The 18,120-nt window shown below is 37.0% G+C and overlaps 1 protein-coding gene across 1 annotated transcript in view; it reads left to right on the top strand.

Moving 5' to 3' along the window:
* Positions 1 to 15,500, top strand: part of LOC140238853 (uncharacterized) — a 50,888-nt gene extending 35,388 nt beyond the window's left edge. Inside the window, exons 10-23 of the mRNA XM_072318751.1 lie at positions 607 to 799; positions 1,162 to 1,409; positions 2,934 to 3,072; positions 3,687 to 3,877; positions 4,599 to 4,665; positions 5,397 to 5,452; positions 6,196 to 6,382; positions 6,792 to 6,850; positions 8,108 to 8,236; positions 8,802 to 8,871; positions 10,602 to 10,677; positions 12,410 to 12,512; positions 13,112 to 13,236; positions 14,249 to 15,500. Of these exons, the coding sequence (XP_072174852.1) occupies positions 607 to 799; positions 1,162 to 1,409; positions 2,934 to 3,072; positions 3,687 to 3,877; positions 4,599 to 4,665; positions 5,397 to 5,452; positions 6,196 to 6,382; positions 6,792 to 6,850; positions 8,108 to 8,236; positions 8,802 to 8,871; positions 10,602 to 10,677; positions 12,410 to 12,512; positions 13,112 to 13,236; positions 14,249 to 14,326 (1,721 nt within the window). The 3' untranslated portion in view covers positions 14,327 to 15,500. The remainder of the gene's footprint in view (positions 1 to 606; positions 800 to 1,161; positions 1,410 to 2,933; positions 3,073 to 3,686; positions 3,878 to 4,598; positions 4,666 to 5,396; positions 5,453 to 6,195; positions 6,383 to 6,791; positions 6,851 to 8,107; positions 8,237 to 8,801; positions 8,872 to 10,601; positions 10,678 to 12,409; positions 12,513 to 13,111; positions 13,237 to 14,248) is intronic.
* Positions 15,501 to 18,120: the final 2,620 nt, after the last annotated feature.

Raw genomic sequence — 18,120 nt, 5'->3', positions numbered from 1 at the left:
CTGAGGCTAATGATTCAGATTCAGATTCAGATTCATTTATTGTCCATTTAGGAAATTCTTTTTGTTGGCATATGGGTGTACTCATAGGAATTCTACATACATACATACATACATACATACATAATTCATGCACATCTATACATATATAAATGAATACAATCTTCAATATATACTCAATTATACAAGCATAATTTATACTCACAATACGGTAACACATACATCATCACAAATTTATAATTCATTACAATTCATTATATTTACCGATCAACAACAAAACAAAAAAGTTAAGAAAACATGAAGTTTGTCCTTTCCGAGGAAGTGCATCTTTTAAATAACCTTTGCACACACCCATACACATGGGAGTATCTCTAGTGAGCAGAGTAACAGCATTCCCTCGGTTGTCTTGTACATATTTTAAAAAAAGTTTTATTTTGACTTGTGCATCTAGTGTCTTTGGGAAACGTGTGTCGTAGCGAAATCAAACCATCCTCAGTGGGTTAATTAAGAGATCAGAGACTTGAATGAATGAATATGGTGATTAATCATCATGATGATATAAAAGTGCAATGAAAGCTGTAATGTTTGATATCAATTCTTGCTGAACAGATGTCGATGAGTGCGCCACGGAGTTGAGGTACCAGTGTGAACATGACTGCATCAACTTTCCTGGAGGATTCCGATGCCAGTGTTTCCCTGGTTACCGCGTCCAGCCCATGGCCTCCACCATCAAATGTGTGGACATTGACGAGTGTGACCCACCGATGGATGACTGCCATGTGTGCACAAATTTAGAAGGAGGGTAGGTGTGACTAGAATGACAAGATCTTTAACATCGAGAATACTTATCAATTTCACTTTATTCACAGACTATATCAATTTGAACAGTTCATGATTTTGATGATGTGTATGGTCAATCTACTCTCTTTGAAGCATGCAGCAAATTTTATATAAGAGATGACACAGCATAAGTTGATTTAAGTTGACTCTCTTTCATTTTTTTTTTTCAGAAGCAGGAATAGAAACAAGTAGAAACTGAGGTCATTGCTTTGTTTCATGAAATTTTCCCTTGCACAAGCCTCTGCAAAAAGAACAAAATCAAAAGTAAGTTTAATTGAGTATGTTTCTTATTTTTATCACCGATGACTGTTGCCACACCTGAAGCTTTGAATGTGGGTGTCGTGAGGGCTTCGCCTCCAACGAGAACCGAACGGGTTGTCTGGACATCAACGAATGTGACATCAACAATGGCGGCTGCCAGCAGGTCTGCGTCAACCTGCCGGGGTCGCATGAGTGTCGGTGTCGCAGCGGATTCCAGGGAACCGATCTCAGCAACACCATCTGTGTAGATATAGACGAGTGCGCGGCAGACCGGAGTGGTCCTTGTGACCACCTTTGTAGCAACTCACAAGGTTAGTGAAGTGTACTATGTACAGTGCATGCCCATTATAACGAACACGGTTATAACGAAATTCCGGTTACAGCGAAATAAAAATCTGGGTCGCAAAATTATCGGTTCTGTGTTTTTATTGTTTATTTGTTCGGTTATAACGAAAGAAAACTGCCAGTCCCGAGGACTTCATTATAATGGGAGTCCACTGTAGTACCAAACTCATTACCCCTTACTGTGCACTGTATGTCCAACGATTGGCACACTGTAAAAGTTGACTAACTTTTCACACTCGGCCCCATAAAGAGAGTTTCTTGTGTATTTAATTCCCTGGAATCAAGACATCAAATACTGGAACATATTGCAAGCAAAAATATTTGCGTGCTTTTAATTTTTGCACTAGTTTCTGGTTGCGCAAAATGCGCAAAAATTTCAACACCGTGAAAATGTCCACTTTTATACAGTACATGCCATATATAAAAAATGTTCCTTGCTGTGGCCTAGCCACTATGCATCTATAGATGCCTCTGTTGTTGTTTTTTTATGTCTATGATAACTCTTTGCTTATGTAGACATGGCACCTTAAGTTTTCATTCACTCAATGACAGGAGGATCATTCAATTTCAGCATGATAGTAGTCTTGTTCTATTGATTATGAATCATTAGAGATATATATGTGACCCACTACAACAAAATGATCCTAAAGTCGGGCGAGGTCGATTATTTGAAAACTGCATGATGTAATTCCCTAATCTTTCTGCTTTAAATTGATATATAACACATTGTATAAAAATAATCGGCTGCGGAGATATCGATGTTTAAAAGAGAGCATGTCGAGACGTCTGGAAAATCACTGTTTCGAGAAAAGCGCCCTAAAAGTCTTCCTTTCGACGCAATCGCGATCAAGGGACACGCCAGTCAGCTTTCACCTCTGGACAATAGAAGGTAAGCCCTAGCAACCCCCGAAGAGTTCATTCAAGCACATCAGCGTCGGCGGTCTCTACACCAACCAATCAGTGACCAGGATGTGAGAAGCGGCTGAGCATAGCGCACCCCGCCCGCGAGCACCAGTTGACTGGGCAGTGTGCGAGCTTCACGCTTCGATTAGCAGCAAGCAGCAAACTGACCAATGAGATCACTCTGGTCGTTGTTAGGGGCGGAACTTATCTGTGGCGCTCAATCCAAATTTTCGAACCAGTTTCTGCTTCGTTGAAACGCCAAAAAACATGGCTCAGAAAAACGCTATTTTGGGGTCTTTCCTTTGATCATTTTGCTTCAAAATTTCGACAGATGATAGAAGACATGTTAGACTCCAATAATATATCAAAATCAGAAAATCGTAAGTTTTGACGAATTTTAATGCTCTGACTTCAAACTCGATTTTCACGGCTTCGACCGTGCGCGACTTTAGGACCTTTTTGTTGTAGCGGGTCACATATGTCTTTGTGATTTATATAGGGTGATGCTCATTTGCACCAGCATAATCCTTCTCAATTTGAGTTAGAAGTCTGTTTCATATTGTAATGGCTGGAATCGCCTATTCCAGGCTCTTTTGAATGTACATGTAGGAGTGGATTCTACCTCCGAGAGGATAAACTGACCTGTGCTGATATTGATGAGTGTCAAGACGGACATGGTGGTTGTAGCCAGCAGTGTATCAACACACCAGGAGCCTGGACATGCAAGTGAGTCTGTCATAGCATCCACTATCTGTAAAAACTTTGTCCTTTATTGTGAAGAATTGTTCTTGCAGTCTATTTGTGTTACAGTTGTAATGTAGCAACTGCTGCAGATCCCATAGTGGCCCCTTTAGCCACATTAAAGAACTGCCAAATAACTTCATTTCACCTACATGACATTTTGAAGGGTTTAGAAATTCAACAAAATTAACAACTAGATCTAGTCAGATAATCGTACTAAAATTGTACATAACTAACAGCCTGAAAAGGGAGCGTAGTCAGTAGCTGTTAGGTGTTTGAGAGCAGGTCGTAGTTCTTCATGTTTTAGCCAGACAACAGATATTCTGTTTCGCTATCTTATTGGTCTTACATCAACATCTTATTTTCCTGCTGCAGGCATGAATAACCTTTCATCAAAGTGCATGCTTGGAATAATTGTTCATGAGAAAGTTCAGACTTGTCTGATAAGATCCTACAAAGGCAATTTCAGGACAGTCAATATCATACAGATATTGCCCTAATTGTGCTAACGAGTTTGCCTGTTTCACATAAGGCAGGATCATTAGCAGTCTTGATTCTCGGAGAGGATTTGATGCTCATGTTTCTGCCTAATATCCCAGGTGCTTTGACGGTTTCCGGGCACGCAATCCCGAGGTTCCAGACGCAGATGTCTGCGTCGACATCGATGAGTGTCGAGAAGACATCCACCGGTGTGTGGCATCAGAGGAGGCCATATGTCAGAACACTGCAGGAAACTACACGTGTAGTTGTCCTAATGGGTTTGAAACTTACGAATGGCTCCATTGCAGAGGTGAGTATCCATGGCGACCAGTCATTGGCCTCATTATTCCTCTGTCCTGTCTTCTGTCCATTTGTTTCTATTTTATAGCTCTTTAGTGTATTGGGTATACAAAGGATTGATATGTGCTAGCTTTGCTGACAATATTATGTCATGTAGAGTACTGACCATAATAATGTGTTATCATATGTTCTGAAATATGAAGTTTATTTATAATATGCAAGCATATAAAGATGTAAGAAAAAACATATCATCCCTAGTGGTAGCATACACAGGTTTCTCTATGGTATGATTATACATTGATATATGGAAATGAAATGCTTTGAATAAGTTTTGTGTCCTTCAAAATTTCAGTATTCATGTTTGTCTTCAAAATATTTGATTTACTAGACATGACTTGATGTAAAAAGTGAGATCAAGGAGACACAAACGTGTCGCCCTCAGTGGACTTCTGAGTTGATGAACAGACATGGCAGTGCTCTGTGTAGAGGTGTCAATCATCTGTACCAGACTATGATCTACCACTAGAATCCACAGAGACCAGTAGCAGTATTATCAATCAGGGAAGAATGTTGCCAATTTACCCATCTATGTTTCGAAAGACACAATTTCAGTTATCCACCATAGTATGACAGTACTAAGCATGCTGAATGAGAGCATTACATACAGCCTGAAACATTTTTTTTTTGGTGTATTGCATGATGATTTAGATAATTTGTTGTACTTTGATCAGATATCGATGAATGCAGCGAATCCTCTCTCAACTCTTGTCAGCAAATCTGCAACAATACACTGGGAGGGTGAGTGTCTATCACTGATGCTGTAGTATCTTCCTTCTTTGTGGCAGTTCTGATATTCGGTAACCTAAATCAGATCATGAGCTACCAACTTGCTCACAATGTCAACTAAATTATACTTTATTTCAGTCCATTAAAAAGAAACACAATACAGAGTATACATTTGTCAATTCACATTGTTTATATAATTATATAATGAGAAAATGATACATACTTTCCAAACAGAATTAGATACAGCAATTGAAAAGAGTGATCTACTGAAATAGTGGACCACATAAAAAAAAAAAGCCAATTACATATACATGCTAAATCAATCTAAATTGTATGTACCATTGGAGCATTTGATAAGTGATACCTTTGATGCTGATGATATAAAAGAATATAGTAAACAGGACTAGTGTTTTATGTGTGGCAGTAAGCTGTATGTTACATTCAGCACTATTTTTTGGAGAACGCATCTTGTGTTGAAAGACGTCATGCAATTTCTTTACTGAACTATCATGTCATTCATGAGTGACTGTAAACATACTGTGGTCATGAAGATTCTAGAATTGAACTAATCTATCCACATCTAGTAAACAAACTCCAGCTGTGTATATGTTTGTGTTTTTATGTGTTTTTTGTGTATGTGTCTGTTTGTGAGTGCAGAAAGGGTACCTATGCTCTTGTGATGCTAATTCTATGTTTACAGTTCCTACATTATCACATAATTGTTTCATTCTTCTCCTTTTCAGACATATATGCACCTGTGAAAACGGCTATGTACAAATCAATGAAACACATTGTAGAGGTAGGTACTACGTTGATAAATCTATGCTGTATTTTCATAATTACTGTGTAGTAAGTCACAGGTTTCATATTCTGTTTGATTTTATTCCCTGTTGGTAAATCAAATAGCATTTAATGCTATGTGTTTGATTCTACTGCAAATTTTGTAGATTTATCATATTGAATGTTACATATCATATATTTTATATATACATTCATATAAAAGTATCAACAAACATGTGGAATGTCATAATATAGTTAAATTTTATGTATGTGGTGTTTACCTCTTGCAATGAAATACACATTGTAATCCATTTGAACTGTGTTGATGTAAGGTTTTTCTCGTCAAAAACCTTTTATTTGTTTTGTCGAATAATACGAGAAATCACATACATCAAGTCATTTTCATAATAGGACCATAGCAGATATTTACATGAGAACAGTGAATGATACATAAAGCTGATGTCTGTTTGAATGAGTGCTCATGAATTCCTGTGTGATGTTATTTTTCTTCAGCATGCTTGAATGTACATGATAAAATTAATTAGACTTTTTGTTCACTAAAAGAATGAGCTGTGGAGCAGAGGGTGCAAGCAGAAATAAAATTGACAGAAAGTGGTGTCCCTTTCCCAGAGCTTCTAGAGATATTATGTCTCAATATTGTGATTAGGACTTCAAAGTTGACTGGCTTTCAACCCACCAACTTCTGAAGTTTGGAGGAAGCACGAAGACTACACAAATTCATTCTTCCATTCCATTCCGCAGATATCAATGAATGCGACCTTGGGATCTGTGCTCACAACGACTTGTGCTCCAACTCCAACGGCAGCTTCACCTGCCGCTGTCACGAGGGCTTCTATCTGACCTCAGACGGAGTGTCGTGCTCGGACGTCGACGAATGCAAGGTGGACAACGGACACTGCCAACAGATATGCATCAACGACAGAGGAGGGTTAGTGTCATTATGCAGGGAAGATACTCCTTTCACTGCTATTATTCTGGCTGCTGCTGTCAGAAGTGACGGCCTTATACAAAAACTTGGGACCCTACTGTTGTGATATCAATGAGTAATCAAGAACTTCAGAAGATAAAATACCCATCCCTTTGAAATTTGGACAGGTATTAGTGGAAATATCAATGATTTTCCCCAATGTGTCAGCATATTTGTTTTTAATAGGCATATTACTGTTAATCTGCATTGCTCTTACTTGGTCTTACTGTTTTAAACTCCATCAGGGTTTACGTGGTGGAAGGTCACATATGTCTGAGCCTCAATGCATGACCTTTGACCCCTTGAAGTCACTAGTTGTGTGCTATTTCACTTTCATGAGATCTGTTGTGTTCAAACTTTTCATGTCCAGGCACCGATGTGACTGTGAAGAGGGATTTAAGTTGAAGAAGAACGGACAGACGTGTAAAGGTGGGTCTTTTAAACTACGAGGAAAATGAAACCTGGCCACATATATAATTGGATTGACGGAATGCAAAATAAATATATAGTAGGATGCATCAGTGAAGTTATGAGGAAAATCAGACAGTTCATTCAAAAGTTATTAACTTTGAAGTTTCAGTGCCCCCGTCCCTGGATGAGGAGACTATTTCACTTCGTGATATCATTCTGGACAGCGATCTGGCCTATAAAGAAAATATAAAAATAACTCCACAAAATAATATGTTTTGTGAAAATAACACTTTCCCTCCTCTTGATACTGGCATATGTTACAGATAATATAACTCCTCCTGTTTTCTGAGAGAGGTAAGTCAAGTATAATGCTAGAAAAATGAAAATATGTTTATATATCTATCTATCTATATATATATATATATATATATATATATATATATATATATATATATATATATATATATATATATATATATATTTGGGTTTCCTTCTCCTTTAAAGGTTATAGTGGTGATGGCTAAACTTGTTACTATGCTAGCACTGATGTTATGTTGTCGAGGAGCAACAACATATTTTTAGTTTGAACTTCACATTGCAATCAACAGAATGAGAAATACGTAACACCCTTTTCAGGAGAAATATTAAAGTGATTTCCCAGCTTGGAGAAGAAAACATTTCATTTGTATCATGGGAGGCAATATCTTAAAGGGTGTTTACAGTTCTAGTCGAGGTGAGGATTTAGCTTTCAACGTTTTGCGAGATATTCAGAAATCACTCTATGAGATGTCAAAGAGCATGCAGTTTTAAGGGGTATCAAAAGTTTATTCGATGAAAATCGGCTTTGAAATGGCTGAGATATCCAAAAACAAGGTGAAACAAAGAGATCCTAATAAAGTTGTGGCATGTCGACTTTTATTATTAGTAGTTTTTTGGATATCTCGGCCATTTGAAAACCAATTTTCATCAAATAAACCTTGAATCCTTCTTAAAACTACATGCTCTTTCATATTTCATAAGAGGCTTTTCATTATCTCACTTAGGAAAGTTCAAAACATGAATCCCCACCTCAACCAGTACTGTACAGTCCCTTTAACTATAGGTGTTAATATTTCACATCAGTTGATTACAAAAATTGAAACCACCAGAAAGTATATTGTGTAAACAATATTCATTCAGTGACTTGAAGAGAAGAGCTACTTCCTATCATAAGTCGATCATCATCATCCATTATGTTTTTGTTTGTTTTGGTCTGTTTCCTCTTGTGAAAACAAGACGTCAATGAGTGTGAGACGGACTATGCATGCTGCAACCAGATGCACAACTGTGTGAATCTCCCAGGCACTTACACCTGCAGCTGTGATCCAGGCTTCTACATGGATGCTGATAACTGCACCTGTCTCGGTAAGTTGGCTAGTATGGAGAACTTTCACTACAGTATGTTTGACTGGCAAACAGGATTGATAATGATTGTAGTTGTGGTAGTAGAGTCAGTAGCAGAGGTAGTAGCAGTATAAATTGTAAACATAGAAGTTGTGCTAATAGTAGTAGTAGTAGTAGTAGTAGTAGTAGTAGTAGTAGTAGTAGTAGTAGTAGTAGTAGTAGTAGTAGTAGTAGTAGTAGTAGTAGTAGTAGTAGAAGTAGTAGTAGTAGTAGTAGTAGTAGTAGTAGTAGTAGTAGAAGTAGTAGTAGTAGTAGTAGTAGTAGTAGTAGTAGTCATATTAGTAGTAGTAGGAAGCAATTTATAAAAGACATTGTTGAAATCTTGTTTTGATGAAAATAGTGCAACGTGTACAGTATTCTCTCCATCTGATCTCTTGACATTTCATTCACATTTTGACTCATTTTGTACATTAATTCATTGATAGCATGACTCCTTTGCTTATACTTGGAATGGAGGCAAGGACCTAAATACTAGTAGATGAACCACTAATGAAATATTAACTTTTGATTTGTCCCATTCCTCCAGATATTAACGAGTGTGAATTGAACAATGGAGGCTGCGACCACATATGCACAAATTATGACGGAGGGCACAAGTAAGTGTGAATTTTGAGAATACAAACTGTAATGACTTTTTGCCAACTAGTATCGAGACTTATCTGGCCCCAATTCTCCTTAGCATATAAATGTCAATATTTTGTTGCAATATGCAATAATTGCATGTAATTTTTCTCTTTTTATCATGACTTAAACATTGTCACTTCACAATAGCAATGCATTTTTCAGAGCTTATAACCTCAGTTTTCTTTTCTGAGCATGTCACAATTGCTGAGAAAACTGGAAAACTATGGTAGTTTGGAGACAGAAATGGTGCTCCATATTTTTCAAGTAGAGCTTGCAATGTGCACTGTTACAGTGTGTACTTGTAGGTGATTGGTCATAATGCAATAATCTGACTCATGCAGTGAGGATTGATATCATTATTGGCGAGCCGTGGTGTCGCATCTGGTAATAGAATTCCAGAATTGATTTGTGTCATGGCTAGAATAAAATGATGTTTATTCATGTAGACCATAAGATATAACAAATATTGCCTTCAATGTCTATTAGTATACAAATGATGCACAGGATAGAGTGTGTTAGTGAAGGTGCGGCGCGCTCGAGAGTATTGACAATGGTGCGACATGCACGAGGCGCAGCCGAGTGCATGTTTGCAACCGTTGTCAATACTCGAGAGTGCGCCGCACCTTCACTAACGCCACGAAATAATCCTGTGCATCATTTGTTTTATAAAATGGGTCGAAAACTAACAGCATTATTCACGTACCTTTGTGGGTCAATACCAGTCAGCTACATGTAGCACTCGCTCAAAAGTCAAGATGTCCGAAGATGTTCGTCCCAAACATTTACGCACGTCGCACTCGGAAATCCCGCACGTAAGTACTGTACGTACGTATAAGAGTATACGTACGCCACGTACTGTTATGCACAAGAAAGGCCGCCGGCCGTTGTGGCAGCCCGCTGCCCGAACTAGAAGTTGTTTACAGGATTGACAGCGCGTATAGTAGCGCGTGACGCACTTGTAACAACTGATTGAGTGCGCACTGCTAGTGTAAACATTGTGACGTACGTCAGGCCAGGGAGGTGGAAGAGAGACTCTTCTTAGTGCATACCTGAAGAAATTAATGCACGCACACGTGACTCATTTCAGCGTTTCAATTGGCTACATTCTTGAACCCATTTTATAATGTAATATAACACTAGACACTCCCTTGGGAGATATATTTTCCTCAAGACAGTAATATATACTATATGAATTATGATCCCTATTAAATTAATAACTCCTGCAGGGATGCCAAGTGTTATATGATACAACACGTGTTACCCCAGGGTACCGTAGTACCCTGGGTAACCACGTTGTGCAGCGCCACCTCACGTCCACTCGAGGACAGCCAGAGAAAAATGCATGCACTGTGTGTGCGTGTACATAGTCACTCCCATGCCACTGCATGTTATACTATGCGTGCATGGAAGCTGCGATACCACTAGCATGTGCTTTAGTGCAGTGCAGTGCAGAAGCTAGCACGCGCTAGCTCCAGCACCAAAGTAATTTCCTCTTTTTGGCACCCAGGGTACAACCGTAAAAAAAAAAAAATAAAATAATAATTCAACAAAATGGCTGATTTTTGTTTGGTACCCCGGGATACCATTTATGTCATCATATATTACACCTCTAAAAAGGCAGTATTTGTATAATATAATCTTCAAAATGTGATCTTTTTCTTTACCAGAATTAATTTCTTTCCATCTTCTTCCTCACTCTCAGCTGTTCCTGTCATGAAGGCTATGAGCAGCACCACATCGCCTCAAACAGGTGCAGAGATATAGACGAATGTGCTATGGTGAGAAATATCTCCAGCATTACGAACTCTTTACCCACAAATATGCAGACCTTAAAATGATATTTATCTGGTACCAAGTGATGGCAGGAGAAATGCAGGAAACTCAAGCTTGCTTTAGAATAGAGACTCATAAAAAAGAAAACAAGGTAACTCAATCTACTTTCAAAGTGTGCCAAAAAATTAGATGGACTCTTGATGAGGATGTCCCTCTTTGTATGGGGAGGAGATTAATTCAGGAGCTATTTGTGGGTTGTAGTTGTCGTTTGTATGTTTTTCTAGGTCTATTTTAATGATTACAGTGATTATCTCATTTTCTGGAGAGTTTCACAAGGTTCTGTGTGCCATAATAAATTCAGATGTTTTTTCCCCAGTAAGTTAATAAAATGACTAAGAAGGCTGCCACAAACTAGAGGCTGTATGTGGTTTCTACATCATAATGTGAGAGAGGTTGTTATTGGGATGAAGAGCTGATAAAATTGGTGGAAATGTAGCAAATTGGACATGGACTTCAGACACACACAAAACAGCAATTGTTTGCATCACATGCACTTGGCAAGGACCTGCAATTGGATTACTGGCACTTTATCATCACACCAAATGTCTTCAAATACACAAGAACAGAGTTAAACTCAGTAGTTGTGTTGTGTCACAATGTTGTGTCACAAAGTATTTAAAGGCAATCTAATAAAATGTCCGGGTATATACGGATGGGGGCGGGATGGTCTTTATAGGGGCAAGTCCTTCAATATATCTTGATTGCTGAATACATCGAGTGTGTTGTTGATAACTGAAAATGCAGCTGGAAAGATTTAACACAACTTGGCATGCACAACACTTGGACCTCATTGTGTCAAAGCTTTTGTATCATTCTGTAGTGGATGACAATGTTTCACTTTGTCTGATTCATACAAAACTTTGGAATGTCTAAATTTCATTGTTTGTACAGTAGTAAGCCTTCTTATTCTTCTTTTTTTTTTCATATTATGGGCAATTAAATCTAGTAACTAACACCAGCATCATGATGCAACCTGCTCTTTCTTAAATTTCACCTCTTCTGAGAAATTCAGATGGACAGCAGCTGGGCTGTGCTGCACAGAAAGATTCAATCAAACATATGTCTCAAAATCAAGCATAAGTGTCAGGTTCAGCCAATCGGCATTTAGTATTCAAAGACATATGTTTGATCTCAACTTTTATGAAGCAGGGCTCTGTTTTGAATGAGTCAAATGGAAAATATACCTTGAATACACAAGTAATGTAACTTTGATGTCACTGCACTCGCTGATTATGATGGTGCCAGCGGCATTTCTTTAACCAACAGTCCTTAATTTGATCAGTAGTGTTCATGGCAAATGGATGACACACAAAAGCTATGTCTCCTATGCCTCTGTATTGCACACATCTTTTGAGCAGACAAGGCTTGACCTACTTACATCTGTTTTTAGCACATCTGTCAAAAGCAGTTATTCAAGTCCTTATACATGATTTGGGGGTTGCTATGTTTACACCAAATTTTTAAATCTGACTTGAATTACACGAAATCAGATGCCAAACTTTCTCTCACTTCCGAGATACAGTGGATGGGGATCTTTTATTTTTTCTTTCGGCAAGCCTTTTACTCTGAGACAAAGGCATGATTGTGCAACATTGCAGGGAAATCATTGATACAAAAATACCAGTTTATACAAAAATACCAGTTTTTAACAAAATGTGTGATGTGTTTGGTTCACAGGAGAATGGAGGGTGTGATCACTTTTGTTCCAATTTCCCTGGTGGCTTTAACTGCTCCTGCCAAGCCAACTCCAAGCTCGGTATTGATGGAAGCTCTTGTAGACGTAAGTTTTTCTGGAGCATGTTTGTTTGTTTTTTTTCCTTCAATCTTGTTTCTGGACCTTCTTTTTCTTCTGTGAAATTAGCAAAACTTTAAACTTTCATAACTTTTTACATTTTCATCCAACTTCGATCAAAATTTTCACTGTTGTGCTTACACATTTTACTCTTTCTTCTCAGGCTAAAGTTTACCTCTTTTTTAGCATTAGATAAATCAGTTCAGCTTGATGTAGCCTGAAGTATTCTTACTAAATTTCTTTCTGGAATTATTTCACTGTGATTAAGCTGTGAAGTCTTTTGTACTCTGCTCACAAAGCAGTCCATGATAGGCAATGTGACGATGTGATTCTTACAAATTGGCAACACATTTCATAAGATTAAACTTCATTCTCTCTCTCAAGATTCTTTATAATTTGAGTGAATGATAATGAATTCAACAAGTTCTAATAATCTTGATACAAAATACACAGTGAAATTCAGGTGTCAATCTGACGATGACAACATGATAATATCAGTGATTCTTCCAGGATATGATGGTACTTCTTACATGCTCTAACTAACTTCAACCTGTCCCCCCCCCCCCCCCCCCTCCGTTCACCAACAGCCTGTCCCACATGTGAGAATTTTGAGGAGATGCAGGAACTGATAACAGATTTGATGAAGAAAGTGGACTCCATGACCAACACTATAGAAGAACTGAGGCGCAACAATACTCGCATGGAAATCAGGGTAAGATTGGGGTCTGGGCCCTGTTTCATTACCATGGGAACTATATCGAGTCAGACAATAAACCCAAAAATGGGACAGATTCACATCAGGTCTAGTTAGGAAGGATAAATAGACATTCAAGATGTATTGAATACGCGATATATTTAACTTGCCTAATTTTTGGCAAATCAGGACTTTCCAAAAGTTTCATGAGTAGTTAGATTTGCAATCATGGTGTACAGAATTAATGAACAGAGAAATGTACAAATGCATGTTGCATCCATCTTGAATTCAGAGTTGATAAATTTGCTTGTTGTTAATTTTGCAAAGAGCACCCACATGTGAAGTTCACAAAAATAAAAACCTTGCAAAGTGGCAAGCATTGGCAGACGGTATTGATCCCAAATGATGATAATGATGATGATGATCCACAGCATTTGTATAGATCTGTTGTAGAAACATTCAGATGGCTTATTGAAGCAGTTCCAAACATGTTGGGATTGACAGATCCCAATCTTGTCTCTAAGATCAGTTCAATTGAACTTAACAATTGATTTTAGAGCTTTAAGAAACAGCCCCTTGGTGATATTAGTTGTAAGAGGCACCAGTCCACTCGCACCACTATCCATAGGGATGGCTTTGAAGAGGTGATATAATTGCAGTATTTACAATGTACTGCAGAAAGTAACATTTGTTTGTATTTCTTGAGGAAATTTCACCGCTGACAATGAAAGAATTTATAAACATGCAGGCAATTTGATAAGTTATCACTTTGAGACTGGAGACCTGCATCACAAACTTGCATGATTTCTAAACATGTATGTCTCTGTAAAATGTAGACAGCTTTCAAGCTAAACAGTCTAGCTTGCTCAGCAGCATAATCTATGCCACTAAAAAGAAATTGTGCAGTGAAAAAGTGACTATTGAAATGTTTTGCTTTACCTAGAAGAAAACAGCATACATTGTATTTCCATATCTGCTATGAGATAATGGTGATGACTTTCTTCTCTCTCACATTTCATTCCTACAACAGTTACGACACGTCGAAGACTGGCAAAGTGGTGTGATCGAGGACAGAAAGTTTCCAGGGAACATTAATGTCATAAACTGAGGAATGCCTCCCTTGGAACATCACTGTAAATACATTCTGTATGGATAATATAAAAAGCTATTTAATTCACAAGAAGTGGGGAGGGATGCCAAATAAAGTACATTTTTTCTTTTAAATTGCAGGAGGGTTGATAATGAATGAAATGAGTGCTTGTGTCTCTAGTGTGAAATGAATGAAAAACATGAGCCTTTTGTTGTGAAGTTATTATTTTTCTTTTTTTTTTTCTTCTTTTTCTTTTTTAGTTTTGTTTTCTGAGCAGTTTTGTCAAAGGAATGATTCAGGACCATAACTTTGAACACAATGGTAGCCCTAAAATAACAGTAATGAAAGTCCAGGTCTATGTATCTGTAAGTACTGAACAACAATGCCTTAATTATCCATAATCTTGTAGCTTCCTTATTTGGACTTTCTATGCATTCTACTCTTTTGTAACAGCAGGTTGTCTACAATGGACAGAATTAGCATTAAAACTTTATGCACCAAGTTAGATGACATAGATAATTCATATTTATATATAAAATGTGTGGGAATTTAACATATAATATGATTTGGGTGATTGGTCCTGACTCTTGGTCTTGTAGCAGGGAGCGAGGGACACATATTGGTGACTTTAGCCAAAAGAAAGAGTTTAAACGGTAAAATTGGGATTAGAAACTTTGTTTCTCATACACGTCTTTCCAGCTTGTGAGTCTTAGCTGTGTATTTGTGGTACATTTGTCTCATTATGCTAGCATGATAGAAACTTCTCCCCTTTCTGGGTTTTATCATTGTATATAAATATAAAAATTTTCAAGACTTTTTCTAATCGCTATGAAATTATGTATTTTTGTGACGAACTACGAACAAAATGTATGAATTAATCAAGAATGTATTTCAATACTTTGGAGCATAATAATATGTGTTAATAACGCTGCTAAGCAGCAATATAATACTCTTTTCTTCTTTTGAATAAAACTATTTCCAGGATTTAACAGGGTGCTGTGGATGTAATGGTAACTTGAAGAACATTAGCAATGGCATTTTTTGTGTGTTAAGCAATAATACAGATTGGTGCTACTAAACCTCAGTGCTGCACTTGTGTGTTAAAGGGATGGTATAGTATTGGTGGAGCTGAGAATTGGGCTTTTTTTTTGCGAGATATCAAGAAACCTCCTATGAAATAGTACAGACCATACCATTCTAAGAGGAATTAAGTCTATTTAATGAAAATTGGTTTTGAAAAGGCCGAGACATCCAAAAACAAAGTAAAACAAAGCGATCGTAAAAATTTATAATGATCGGTCTGTTTTGGATATCTCAGCCATTGCAAAACCAATTTTAATCAAATAAACGTTGAATTCCTCTTGGAATTACATGCTCTTTCATATTTCATGAGAGGTTTCTCATTATCTCACCCAAAAATGTTAGAAACGTGAAGTTTGGTCTCAACCAAAACTATACGATCCCTTTACGGGGGAACACAAGTCTGCATTGTTTTACAGTTACTTTTACTTTATCATCATCCAAGTCTTTTATTTGTGATGTCATGGTGGCTTGTTTTTGTAATTGTTTTTGCTTTTTTTTTGTTACAACGAGCATGTAGGAAGTACTTGTCAGAAGTTGACTTATATTTCTTGTTCTTTAAAGTGTAAGAAAGAGTCCACGGTTGAAAGGGGTACATCGGTGTGTGTTGATAAAAGCAAGTTAGTCTTTTATTTGTGATGTCAAGGTGGTTTGTTTTTGTAATTGTTCTTGCTTTTTTTTTTTGTTACAAAGGGCTTATAGGAAGTACTTGTGAGAAGTTTATATTTTTTTGTTCTTTAAATTGTAAGAAGGAATCAATGGTTTAAAGGGGTACATCTGTGTGTGTTGATGAAGCATGTTTGGTTCTCAATAAGTGCACCTTTCATCTTGTATGAAAGGGATTTTCATTGCCTTATGACAGTTTTTTTTTTCTTTGAAGAGAAATACAGTTCTTCCTTTGTGATTATTTGGATCTTGCGACTAGATATTGATATTTTGAGCAAGCCTTGAGTCCCATTTCATATTGGGATTTTTTTTTAATATATTAAAACTGTTCACGCACAAATGTCTGTGAGGAGTCTCCCCCACTAACAAGATTTTTTTTTTTTTCTTGAAAGAGCATGCTGCCCCACACTAAAAGGAAACCTGTTGCACAAAATCAATTTCATAAAGCAAGTTCTGAACCCATATTTTTTTTCAATGCTGCTTTTGCCTTATGAGGATGTCATGAGGAAGCAAATAGTAGACTTTGCCGAGTTTTTAAAAAAAAAATATTTTAATGCAATATGTCATTGTACATATGTTCATTGTATGTCCCCACATAGGAGGAGCATGAAAACATGGCTTAAAAGTCTCAATTCAGTTTAAAATTATGACTGATCAAAAAATGTTACAAGGAACCCCCATCTCTAATACCATTAACTCATTTGCCTTATCTGCAGCTTTATAGCCGTAGCATGTATCACAAGAGTATATCAATGATGGTACTATTAAAATTGAACATATCAAACTTACAAACTTAAGTTTTTAAAAGTTGTTGGAAACTGCATTTTTATTCTTTGTAAGCAAGTTTGAAGCATATTGGCTGTATGATGGTGCTGCATGGATTTGATTGTGTACGGGTAGATACTGAAGCTCTGCTTGTCTTATTTATGCCTTTGTTTAGAGTGGAAGTATGCAGAGCAAAGTTTTGTTTGCTATAGAACAGATTTGGTCCAATTATGGTAATTCATATGAAATGATTTTGAGGAATCAATAGATAGAGTGGGGACCATAGGTTATTCCTCATGTACCAAAACCGTTGTCCTCAAAATTTGCTGAAAGCCTTTGTGTGGAATTGTATGTGAAATAAATTTAAGATTTAATTATTCTCAAATACGAAATCTAAATGTATGTAATGCTTTCCTTTCATAGGTGTTGATAACAGCATCAATGCAGAAAACTGTTAAAATATATTCTCCTTTACATGTACATATGTTTGTTTGTTTTTATTTGCCACTGACCCTTTGTTTTCCATTGGGTTTTATGTAATTTAAGTATTATGCATAAATCTCAACTTGTACAGGAAAGCTTTATCAGAATTCAGTTGGAAAATTTAAAATTATGGATGGAGGATGTAAAATGGTAATTTCATCAAATTTGATACTTTACTAATTCTCAGGATAACCACAATTAACTCCATGAATTTGTGAAAATCAACACAAAATGTCAAGTTGTAAAATAAGTGTTCTTGCTGCAGAAGTTGTTTGGTATAATGCTACAGGACAAAAGTATAACTCCTGTACCAGTCTCTGTAAAAGTGGAAATTTTTGTGCGGGTAAAATTTTTATCAATCCATAGCAGAAAGATAAATTTTGCTTACTGGTTCTTACTTTTGCAAACTGCCAATGTGTTATCGGCACTACTAGTTCATATACTTTTTTATGTTTGTCATATTGAGCTAACATAAATTTCTACACTGCAATGAGGAATATTCCACTTATTGTGCCTTCACACAGTGCTCAATTTTTCTGATGAAGATGTCTGGAGCAATTTTGAAAGGGGAAGTTATTGTATGTGTTGTGGTGTAACAATGTTTGTCTGTATGCAGAAATGGTAAAGCAAGGTGGTTATGACAAAGCTTTTGCTGCAACTTATTTTTTCGACTACATGAGCGATATATGTATCTAGTAATCCAGAACAATCTGGTTTTTATTTTTGTTTTTAATCCTACATTTGTGAAGTGAGCATTTTAGTTGTTGCATGTTCATGGCAATTATTGTAACTTTGCCTTATCTAAGCACTTGGAGACA

This window comes from Diadema setosum, chromosome 2 (genome assembly GCF_964275005.1).
Source record: "Diadema setosum chromosome 2, eeDiaSeto1, whole genome shotgun sequence".
In the NCBI taxonomy this organism is placed as follows: domain Eukaryota; kingdom Metazoa; phylum Echinodermata; class Echinoidea; order Diadematoida; family Diadematidae; genus Diadema; species Diadema setosum.
This window is presented reverse-complemented; position numbering and strand designations above follow the sequence as displayed.